Source organism: Lepisma saccharinum, chromosome 14, assembly GCF_977018435.1.
Source record: "Lepisma saccharinum chromosome 14, izLepSacc3.1, whole genome shotgun sequence".
Classification (NCBI taxonomy): Eukaryota; Metazoa; Arthropoda; class Insecta; order Zygentoma; family Lepismatidae; genus Lepisma; species Lepisma saccharinum.
Window position 1 is genome coordinate 21,808,354 of NC_139242.1, and position 12,603 is coordinate 21,820,956.

At 37.9% G+C, this 12,603-nt stretch overlaps 1 protein-coding gene across 1 annotated transcript in view; it reads right to left on the reverse strand.

Annotated features, from left to right (window-relative positions):
* LOC145998449 (alkaline phosphatase, tissue-nonspecific isozyme-like) overlaps positions 1–11,568 on the reverse strand; it is a 78,475-nt gene extending 66,907 nt beyond the window's left edge. The window contains exons 1-2 of the mRNA XM_083134861.1: positions 11,363–11,568; positions 5,307–5,481 (exon numbers count right to left, since the gene is read on the reverse strand). Of these exons, the coding sequence (XP_082990987.1) occupies positions 5,307–5,481; positions 11,363–11,524 (337 nt within the window). The 5' untranslated portion in view covers positions 11,525–11,568. The remainder of the gene's footprint in view (positions 1–5,306; positions 5,482–11,362) is intronic.
* Positions 11,569–12,603: the final 1,035 nt, after the last annotated feature.

Sequence of the window (12,603 nt, forward strand, 5' to 3'; positions counted from 1 at the left end):
TAGGGCTCGGATAGTTATGCACTAAAAAAACGCAAAATATGCATGCAAATATGCACTAAAAAAAGTGTAAAATATGCACTTAAATAAGCACTTTAAAAACCTGTTTAATTTATAAATGTTTTATATTACAAACTATGAAAGATTACATGCCAGACAATGAATATGCATTATTCTGAATGCTCATTCGCTACACAGAATTATTTCAATTAATATGGTTCTGCGTTAAATGAAACACAATACACTACAGATCAAGATCATGATTGCGTTTCATAACAACATGTTTCAAATTTTCGTACTTAAAACTCCTGTTTTCAGCTAGAGTAGTCCTATATTCAGAAACACACATTCCACTTCGCAAGATACAAGTGGACTGTATTTTAGGTCAACAAAAGTCAGACACATCAAGTTCCAGATCATCTACACGTTGTCCATTTGCGATAAGAAACTTACACGCGGCGTTGCCAGCTTGGTCGATTGTTGAGGTGAGAATGACGTACTTGCCACATTTCATACAATCCAGGAAAAAGGAAAGAAGAAATATAGAAAAGATAAAGGAAAGAGAAGAGAAGCGAGGAGATGAAAAATAAATACAGTATATGCTCGGTGTTGGTTGTAGGTACAAAAATATGCACATCAACTTATTTTCATACAAATATGCACCTGCATATGAAATATTCATTTTTAGTTAAAAATCCTTAAATATGCATTTGCATATGCAATATGCAAAATGCATAATTATCCGAGCCCTGGTTATTACAATATTTGCATGTTTTTGCAGTATCTTATTTGAAGTTTTATGCGGACTGGAAATGGGTATTCTTTGTGAGTGTCCCTTCATCAATTTCATCATATCATCACTCATCTCTCATCTTCGAGATTAGCGAAAAAATGGCAGAAAATCGAAGTAAAATAAACCAGATCAATCAACCAAGCTACGCTATAGAGTGAAACGTTTGCATTTGCCAGCTAAGGATAGCAAGGAAGTGTTAACATACGCTTTCACTTCGCGAGCTTCTCTAACTTTATTTTCCATGTTTCCGGAAAGAATAATCAAGTTACTGTCAGTAGCATTCTCGTCTTCCACTCTGAGAATACGGGGAAATATCTCGAGATTCGCGACGGAAAGCGAAAAGCAGGGAAGTTGGAGGACGAAGAAAGATGCTGTAAACAGACGCCAAGCTCGGAGGGCGTGGGTGAAAGAGCGCTACGGAGGACGCTGGCTTTGACATTAAGCAGAACCATTGCAGGAGAGATAAGTAAGCGAAAAATTAGCTCAAAATTCACAATGAAAGGAACCGGAAAACCAATTAACGAAGAATGAGCAACACTGATTAAATCCTCTAGGCTAATTAAAAATTGGAAAGTTTGCTGAGATGTAATAAATTCGTTTCTGCAAAATGGCAATATACCATGAACTTCGGAAGATATTTATGAAGATTACTTTTTAGAAACTTGCACAAGAACAGTATGCGCAATGCCTTGTGATGTGTGCTCCTTTTTATACACTGGCCTCCACGATGGCGCAGTGGTAATGTCGTCGCCTTGTAATCAAGGGATCGAGTGTTCGATACCCGGCGGAGGTACATAGTGGTTCGGATCCCACTTTAAACTGTAGGTCCAGTCCCGATTAGCCTTAGCCCGACCCTGTGGCCGAGTGGTTAGCACATCGCGCTGCGACGCCAAGGGTCCCGGGTTCGAATCCCGGTCGGGCTTGGTTGTTTGTGAATGTCCATTCATCACTTTCATCATTTCATCACTCATCCCCATCTTCGCAAATTAGCCAAGAGGCACAAAACGCGAAGTAAAATAAACTAAATCAATCAATCAATCAAACCGATTAGCCTTACTGTGCAAAAACTGGACTTAAAACACCAAATTATTCATTCATTCCTTCTTAAACACAAGCTAATGCCATGCGTATGCTTTCCACGTAAGCGCTAATTTATCCTCTCAATGTTGATAGATTGAGTTTGTTATTTACGTCGCGTTTCTGCCACTTTTGGCAAATAGCGACGAGGAAGATGAATGATAGTATGATTGATTGATTGATTTGCTTTATTTTACTTTGCTTCTTGTGCCACTTTTGGCTAATTTGCAAATATGGGGATGAGTGATGATATGATGAAATTGATGAATGGACACTCACAAACATCCATGCCCAGGTCAGGATTCGAACCCGGGACCCCTGGTGTCGTAGCGCGATGTGATAACCACTCCGCCACGGAGGCCGGCAAAGAGTGAGTGATGATATGAAATTACCTACAAAGAACAGCCATGACAAGGCCGGGTACGAAACTGGGACCTTGGTTGTCGTAGCGCGCTGTATCAACCACTCTCAGTGTTGAACAAGCACAATATTACTAATATTATCTACGTTAATTTTATTCTATTACATCACCGAATCGAGGTCGGAAATACAATTTTAATATTATTTGCCAGCTTGTGTGGTGGACTTCGTAGCTCATTGCGAAGCCAGGAATCCTAGATCCTAGATCACTTCGTCTATCTAGTCAATTCGCCATTAATCGCCATTCATAGACGTTGAGAATAATAAGAAATGTAGATATGGAACGTAAGATAACAAAAAAAGTAAAGTGCTCCCCTGTGCTTTTGCACCACGCCATGAAGGTGTATAGGAAGAGGGGGTGGAGTTAGGGCCGAAATGGGGGTGATGTGATCTTCACCACGCTCCCTTGGCCGGCTTTTTCCATCAGAGTTTCCTCCAGGTACCCACTTTAAAAAAAGCTGCGTGGGCGCCAGAGCCTCTTTAACAGGTGGGAAAAATGCCGGTTCTCACCCGCCGGGGATCGAACCCCGGTATCTCGCATGGTAGCCACCTAACGACTGAGCTACCACTAACAAAAACACATAATTTTTCTTGAAGTGTGCTAATGTCTCACAGATATACTCATATAGTGTGGAAATACCTAGGTACAGAGACAATGGATAACGTACTTGTACAGGAAATGCTAGTGAATATGAAATGTTTTCAATCATTCTCTGTCGTTACGTTTCTATTGCCCTACGTATACTACTTTCAATGAAGAATTGAAACCATGGTTAGGGGGTAGAGGAAGCCCTGTAGCCTTAACTTAGCAATGGAAAATAATTGATTGAGTTGGTGTTTTAAGTCCATTTTACGCACAGTAAGGCTAATCGGAACTGGACCTAAAGTTTTAAAGTGGGATCCCAAGCACTATGTACCTCCACCGGGTATCGAACGCGGGATCCCTCGATTTCAAGGCGACGACGCTACCACTGCTCCATCGGGGAGGTCCCATGGAAAATAAGACGTAATAAATTAATGTAGGAATTGTAGCTTTTCTTGCGACGTGATTCGAACAAGTGTTCTCGGCTAATCAGCCAGGTAAATGGACGGTAGGAGTGTTGAATTGGGAACCAAGTATAAGTTTAAATATGTGACTCTGATTCGACCGAGCTGAGACACTTGTCCTGCGATTATTTTCCTCGAACTACATAATTTATTTACCTTCTGAATTTATGTTCGCACTTTCACGATCAGCGATGCAAATATCTCAAGATTTTTCCAAAAGGCTAAATTTTTCTAATAAATATTAACTGGGCATCGTGCATCCAGATAGGTTGCACGTGCACTCGTTGGAATTTTCATTCAAATGGAAATTTCAAAGAGAATGTACAATTTCCTCTTGCATAATATCATCACTTTTTTGTGCATTTTCCAAATACGCCTGTAACGAGTGTTCGATTACTTGCATCGATCGTTCATTCGCCAGTCTTGCTTTATGGCCAGTGTCAAATTGCTCGGGAGATTTCCTAGGGGACCAGCAATGCATCAATGCACCGCGTTGCGGTTTCCGGTACTCATTTGTTTCCATATTGTTTTCGCCACGGTGCATCGGAAGCTGTTTGATGAGTATTAAAACGTGGCTGCATCCTGCTTTTTTGCGAGTTGGTTCGTAGATCAAACAGGCATGAAATCGTGCGTCTGTTTCAAAGCTGAAAAGGGCTGAAAACTTTCGACCTTGATTCACTGCTAAAATATTTCAAACTAAGATATGACCTCAAATCCCACACTTACCCTGTAAGCTTTACGCAATAATTTATACATGTATTACACATTCTTCTATATATATCTTTAGTAACATCTGGTCTATGGCATGCCCCTCAAATTCAGATAGACTAATTCCGTCCTACATTTCTTCCTGGCCATTGATCGACACCGAATTCCGTCCACAAAACACTTACAAAAGTCCATCCTCCTGCAAATGTTAAATATCCAAACTCCTCAAGAGAGACGTAGACTGGCGGACCATATATTTATACATAAAATAGTGAATGGCAACATCAGAAGTGACCGCCTTCTTCAGGAAATTCACTTTCGGGTGCCTGCCCGCTCAACAAGAAGCACTCAACTTTTTGCTTCTCAGAAGCCGAGATTTTGCCTCATCCAGCGCTCTCTGTTCCATAGACTGCCCAGTGAATATAATAATCTAAGAAGCCAAATAGACATTTTTGAAAATCTGGACCGCTTTAGAAGAAAGTTAACTAAAAGTATGTAAGTCTCTTAACCACATGTAATTTTTCTATGTTATTATTTTTGTTGTATTATGTTATTATTTTTTTTCCTTACGTTCTATAAAATCGTTCCAATGTAAAATGGCTAACGCTGTATTTGGAATCTTCTATTAAATAAATAAATAAATAAAATAGAGAGCCGCGGTAGTTGGGAGGCAGGTGGGAGACCCGGGTTTGATTCTCGGGATCGATGTCAGATGGTGCATTTTCAAGTAACGTCCAAAGTAACGTCCCTGCTTGGAATAGCTCTGGGGATCACCCATATTCGAAAAATGGGTACCTGGGGGGATTAAAGGCAGCCTTGTATTCTGGTGCTGGTTAAAGGCGGTCTTTTATCCTGGTGCTGATCACATCACCTCCACAAAATAGCCGATATTGAAAAAAAAAAGAACTTATTAAAACGTAATGTAAGTTTTGAATATATGAGGGCTGACTATTTAAAAAAAAGTATATGTGACCCCGTCCTTTTTTCGAAAACTGGGCACGCTACTGTAACGAATACTCAGACTATAATGATAACATTTCATCTTCATATACCTAATAGTTTCTGTGAAAAAGAAACATGAATTTACTACAATTATGTTAACATTGTTAACTTAAGTCATCCCCAAATAAATTAAGCGACGCACGCCTATGAACATAACGGGCGTGGACATTGACCCGAATAATGGACAGCATGAGAAAAATTAATGGGAATTTCTGGAATTGAGAGGTAACATTCCTGCAATTCCTCTGTTACCAGAACTTACCTTCTCTCTGAGCCCAGTCGATGAGGGAAGGAATCCGAGACGAGAAGCTTGAAAAGCAGTTGTCAAAGCGTCCTCCACTGTCGAGGCCAACCGTCTCCAGATTCCCCTTCACACCACACAGCAAGGCAGTTGCGCACGCCGACGAGTCGCCAATCTGGGCGTCATTACTGTATGTCTGTTGTGAACAAAACCATGCATTAGAAGCCAAATAATTCCTCACCGAAAATAAAATGTATCATCATTACACAGTACAGGGGTTCACATTAGATTAGAACTGTGGATTCAATATTAATTTTCAGATCTTCTATGTTGAATTTGTTTTATATCATTTCTGTAGCCTATCCGGGGGATATCTGGAGCAAGTGAGCACCTACAAGTAAGTCTCTGCGCATGTAGTGATTCGAGAGGCTCGACCAATGAACGCGTGAGAAGGGAAGTGAACGCATGAAGAGGAAAATGAGGCTGCAGCTAACAGCGCGTACTGCTTCGCTCCGCCCACTCGCTTTCTCCCCTTCTCTACCATTATGCACAGCCTTGCTCCACAGAGTTCAGAAATAATATAAAGATGTTAGTTAATCTAAACATAAAATACAGGTTAGTGCTGAGCCGATACCCATACCGATATTCTTCTCGATACCGATGCTTAAAAATTGCAGCATTTAAAAGTTGTTCAAAATATCGATTAATATTAGTAGACTATTCCATTCTACTTATAAAAATCAAATTACCACAGTTTTGGGTTAAAATATTCAAAAATTACATCATGAATATAAAAACACCTTTGACGTAATCACAATTTTTTCACATAATATTGGTACTTAATAACTGGAATTTTCGAATTTGGCACAAGTTACAGGTTAATTTCACTCCGCGAAAGTGTAGCACGAAATTTTTATACAGTATATATAAAACTAACTCTCTAGCCTTCCTAAACACGAAGGTTTATGGCTGCAGCAACACAAACAAGCCTTCCATCTGTCCCTATCTTAGCCAAGATCAATCCGATCTTTTCCATCCTTAACGATTTCCTTTAAGTTCATTCCAACGTTATCCTTCCATTTTCGTCTTGGCCCTCCTACAGGACCGTTAGCATCAGGTTTCCCAACAAGAATCCTGTAAACTCTTCTTTCCTCTTCCATTTGTGCCACATGCTTTGCCGACCTAAATATTCTTGATTTAATTATTCTAATAATATCTGGACATGAATGCAAATTATGGAGTTCTAAATTATGTAACCTAGTCCACTCACCAATCTCCTCATCCCTTTTAGGTCCAAATATTTATCTAAGGATTTTATTTTCAAATATTTTAAATATATACATACACTGTATGTATATATTTGAAAATAAAATCCTTAGAAAAAGTATTTTGACCTAAAAGGGATTAGGTGAGTGAAGAAGGTTACATAATTTAGAACTGCACAATTTGTATTCATTCTCTAAATGTGACTTCATGGCACTGTGCTAAATGCACGGGGAATTTGTCGACTGGAAGTTGCAGTCACTGATTGTAGGCCCCGTCCAGATTGGCCTTTTCCTGGAACAAGTAGACAAAACACAAACGTTGCCTTTTTCTATCGCTACCCATATTCATTCAGTCTCCCATCCAAATAATAGATGCTTTTTTTCAGTATTATTTTGCTTTTACTCGATATCAGCCCCCCACCCCCTTTTGCACCTCTCTCCACCACGCTAACAACCGACGTCGATTTGTTGACACTGTTGTCGCACGTAGCAGAGACCGGATGTTACGTGTTGACACAGGTCACATACTGCGAGGAAATATGACGTTTGGAAATGAATTTAACAGCCTGAACAAGCAAATTCAATCAGTTGGGTTATATTTGTGATGAAGGTGTGTCGACGCTTTTCGAAATTTAACTTTTTGTTATGTTCAGAGGTGAGAGAAAAAAATAATGTACTCGAGTAAGGGGACATGTTTGGTGCCTCTAGCCTCTGTCTTTCGTCAAATAATACTTTTTTCTTGGGTCTGAGTAAAATTGATGAAGAGTGTATAAAATACCAACTACTGCTGTTTGTTAGAAACCTCTACAAATATGAATTCACCTGTTAGTTTGCTTTCATACCACTGGATAAATAATGGATAATATTATAGATTAATAAAGCAAAACTTTTAGGATATGTTACGTGACGGAAAAATTGGAAAAAAAATACCGTGTGTTGTTTTATTCACATTATTATTATGTATATATGGTTTTCCAATAACAACGATATGATTGATTTTACAATGAAATAAAATAAAAACTATTTCAGATACAACCAAACATTTTATATTATTTCGCATAGTTATTACATTATGTTTTGAATAACACATCATTTAAGTGTCCACCTTCACTTCATGCACAGGAGTAAATTCGATGAATCGAATTTTTGATGACTTTGTGCAATAACTCGGGCCTAATATCACGAATGCAGCGTTCGATGTTCAATGTTAATGCATCAAGGGTTCGTGGTCTGTTTGCATAGACTATAGATTTCAAATAACCCCACAAAAAGCAATCTAAAGGAGTTAAATCACAACTTCATGGAGCACAACTTACAGTTGCATTTCTTGAAATTATCCTTTCACCAAACTGTTCTTGCAATACGTCGATAGTGGCATTAGCAGTGTGACATGTGGCACCGTCTTGTTGGAACCAATTTCATCTAAATTTGGCCACAAAAAATCTGTTAACATCAATCGGTACCGCTCAACAGTCACCGTAACTGCATCTCCTATCTCGTTTTGATAAAAAATGATGCCACCATGCCATAAACCACACCATACAGTGACCTTTTGCGGATGCAATGGTTTCTCGTGAATCTCTTGTGGATTGTTTTCACACCAAAAACGACAATTATGTTTGTTAACATGAAATGAGCTTCATCTGGATAACCAAACGTTCTTGAAGCGTGTATTTAGCCATGATGAATTGTCACAGTATACTATGATATGAATCTCCCGAACCATATCAAAGATTCGGTCATATTTAATATTATTCTTAATTATTTTGCTTTTTATATTCACATAAACCTTATGAAATATAATATATTAAATAGTTGAACTAATGACCTAATTCTGTCATTCGACAAGTTTAGAATTTGTTATTTGCAAGCTTCTTGAAAGGAAAATCTTTCATTGTTGACATTTAGTCAAAAATATGTGTTCTCAGTTTTAGAATCAAACTATTATGAAAGCCATAAGAGCTAAATTTCAGTTGGAGTTATTAGTAATATAAGCCTTATGGACATTGTAAAGAAGTTTTTAAGAACGTGATAAAGAATATTATAGAAACTTAAAGGATCATAATTGTTGTTTTAGACATAGAAAAATGAACCTTATGGAACATACTGTTTAATCTTTAGAATTTTGCCATTATACACAAATTAGTTCTGCATATCACAGCTGTAGCGATGCTTATCTTTTGTGTCACGGGAGGCGCTCTGCTTGACATGCGGGGGTATAAATAGAACTTCGGAACCTAATTCTGGGGCATTTTCATCACCGACTCCGATGGATTAACATCTTAAATACTCAGCTCCCTTTATGGGAGGGTTCAAGAACTCAGTCTTCGTTCTCAAATGAGCTTAGAGACATAGTTATTCATGTATGGGTAGGTTCGCCCTGTGGACATGCTAACATGTCACCATACGAAAGAATAAGTTAATTTAAACTTTATTTTGAAGTTTTCTGAAATTTTAAATAAAATCTTAGCAAAATGATGTTAGATTTCGACTCAGAACTTACTGTTATTCTGACGCATGGGTATGTTCGTCCTGTGGACATGCTAACATGTCACCATCCGTGAGAATAAGTTAATTTACGATTTCTTTCAACCCTTGTGATAATTCAGTTTGATTTCTTCGAAACTTATACGTAATATATTTTCAATTTTTGCATAAACCAACAGGACTTAATGTTATTCTGCCGTATGAGTAGGTTCGCCCTGTGGGCATGCTAACATGCCATCATACGGAAGATTAAGTTCAGATTATTTCGTCTCCGTGATTATTATTTATTGATCAGGTTATTCATTATTGATATCTGGCATGGTTAGGTTTCGCCCTGTGAAGGTGCTAACATGTTGCCATACCCGATATCAAGTCGATGTCTCTAATATTTTACGAATTATAGCAGTTTGTATTTCTGCATATATCTTGAAGCCAGACCATAATGTCCAATTTATATTAACATCGGAGGCAATATTTAAAACCTTCGCCAGTCACGTCAAAGTTATGCTTCATTATGTCAATAAGCGTTCATAAAGTTCCAAGCAAGCGTCTGGACGTCTTTATATAACTGGTATGACAGCTTGATCCATATTATGTAAATAAACTGCAAAAGTCGCGTAGATTTAATTATAAGAAGGAAATCTGTTCTGTCCTTTATTTATGGAGATCTGTAACTAAGATGTAAATTTATAAAAGTATCTTGAAAATAAACCATCTTCAGGAAAATAATTGCCCATAAAGAAGCCTACTGAAGACGCAGACCTTTCTTCGGAAACAGATGTTATTCATTTATAAAATCTCCCTTTTCCATAGCCTATCAAATGATTTAGTTCATAACACTTGAAGATTCATATCCCATGTATTTGTATTACTATACCCGTACCTGAGAGGGGTCAGAGTATCCCATTAGCCCACTGAATTAGCCGAGGTGAAGAAACAGATGACATAGGATATTGAAAGGTGATTGAAGGAAATAGGAAGGTAAAGATGAGGATGGACGCTTTGTCTTCGTGATTTTTTTAATGTAATGGCTGCGATTGTATAGTTTTTCGAAGGCGATTTATGCTCGAGGACGCTGACGACAGAGGGTGGCCTAAAGGTTCGAGAGAGGAACCGCCACGAAGCCTAGTTCAGTATGAGAGCAGCCTAAAGTGTCGCGATGGATGTTTCCGCTCACTTTCTTCGTCTCCTTCGAAGTTTAGAGCTGGCGATCGAGCGCAGGTCTCTCCCCAGCCATGCAGCTAAGCTATGATGATTTTAAAAGGATGGTATTTGTTTTATTTTGATTTTGAGCGTTTTCCCTCATCAGTTGTTATGTTTTCCTTCCTAAATTGTGCGTAACGCTATGCGTCGCTCTTCATAGTCATTCACCTGTTGATATGTGCTGATAGGAATATTGGCAGCCCTGAAAGGACTCCCCTGGAATTGGAGGAAAGGAAATGAAGGGAGAGTGATGATTGGCAACCTTACAACTAAACACAAATGACAACTAGTGACAGTTATAACATTTGAAGCATAGTTGCCAGTTCATTTCAAAATAATATCATTCTTTTTGGAAAACCCTTTATATGTAAATATTTTTCACACCGATCTCCGTGGCAGATTGGACAGCACGCTACGACGCCAGGGGTCCAGGGTTTGAATCCCGGCTTGGGCATGGGTGTTCCTTGTGAGCGTCTCTCGATCAATTTCATCATATCATCACTCATCTTACTTTTTTGTTCATAGAGATGCAGTTGCTTATTAATTATAATAATTACAAAAATTACCATTATTACCAACCAATTGTACACACTCAATAGCATGAGTGTCTCGAATGGTACGCATTGAAAGATGGCGCCTGATAGGCCCACCTAATGGTTTTTGACTCCTAATTATGTTTTTATGAACAAAAGTGATACAGAGATAGTGGGAACACCCTGGGGAACAATGTAATTTATGTTCATTTTTTTCATTTTTAATAAAAAAAATCTCAGTTGAGAATCGATAAAATAGAGATGTTGGGCTTGACCCCCCCCCCTACCCTTCGGGTAAGCTAGGGTTAAACGCCGATTATCAATACATTTTTTGCATTTTTCATGCAGAACTAATGCTTAAATTTGACGACGATAAAAAATTTAAGGCTCACTCGAAAAAATGGCTACCATAGATTAATGCAGAATTGAATAAGCTAAATTTTGATGGAACTCTATTTTACATGGGTGTACTAGATAATTTTTAATTGGAGTTCAAAGTCGAGTATACATAATTTTAAATCCGACAGCAGTCTCTATTCAAGTGTCTAATTTGACCACAGTTCTATTCGTAAGCCAAAATGAAACGTACCTTAGCTAAGGCCACGTATGGAAATTTCTCGAAAGCCAATTGGTAATCCTCTCCCAATTGGCCCATTTGCTGCCCTTTCATTATCCTCGCCGCCGTGACGGTGGACACTCCCATCCCGTCGCCAACGAACAGGATGACGTTCCTCGCCACCCCGTGGTTCATCGGGGAGTGCAGAATCCTCCTCAGGGTGTTCCTCGCTTCGTTATACCAAAACTGCTTATCTGCAAAAAATAAAAAAAATAAGAAAAAAGTTCGTAAGGTTCTTTCAACATGTGTTGGCAACATTGAATAATTATGCAGATTGATGTCCAATTTATAAAATGTAGTGTAGAGATGGTTAAGTGGAAGAAAAGGCTTGTGCCTTAACTTCGCCATCCAAAACAAGGAATAAATAAATAAATAAATAAATAAATAAATAAATATGTTGGAGTCAAGTTTCTCTTTACTCTTGTCCAAAGTTCTAGATAAATGAAAATTATTTGGCTTTAGTCTAGTCTTTCATTCTTCCATAATACCGTAATAATTTTAAAATATTCGCTGTTCAAGACATAAAAATATTTTATATTTCGTTTGGGATCACAGTGGAAGTTAAGCGTCTCATTTTATAGGTTTATATCATTAACCAAAGAATATAAATCACTAGCTAGCTAAAATCAATCTGAATTAAAATCATCATATTATTTACAGTTTACAAATTATCTTTATTAGTGAGCCAATACAGTAATATATAGTCAATGTACAAGTACATACTATGAACATATCACATATTATATCACTGTCGCAGTAAAAGCAACTTTAACTGTTCTATTCTTTAAACACATTTGCTTCTTGAATTTTCCATCCGTCTTGAACAAACCCAGATCAATACTAATGCCTCCCTTTGTAGTCTGAACCGTGTTTTGTTTATTTAGAAAACAACAGGGCTAATTAGAATTCCATTTGCAAACAAACAGGTTGTTCACCGTGGTGTTCTATGCAAGCTTGGTAGGAAGAAACGTTACCAACAAAAGCACAGAAATATGAAAACGTTATTCGTTCGTATGTGAGGTTAAATTTCATATTCTTATGAAAACAGTAGAATGAAGATTGTAGTTTTCGTATTGAATATAATATTTCGGGGATGACAATATTCCCTTTAAAATTTATGTCATACCAGGAGTGAGCAAACGTTTAGGAAAAACGTATCCATTTGAATAATATTTTTTATTTTTCAAACTCACCGCTTGGTCGTAGATTATTTT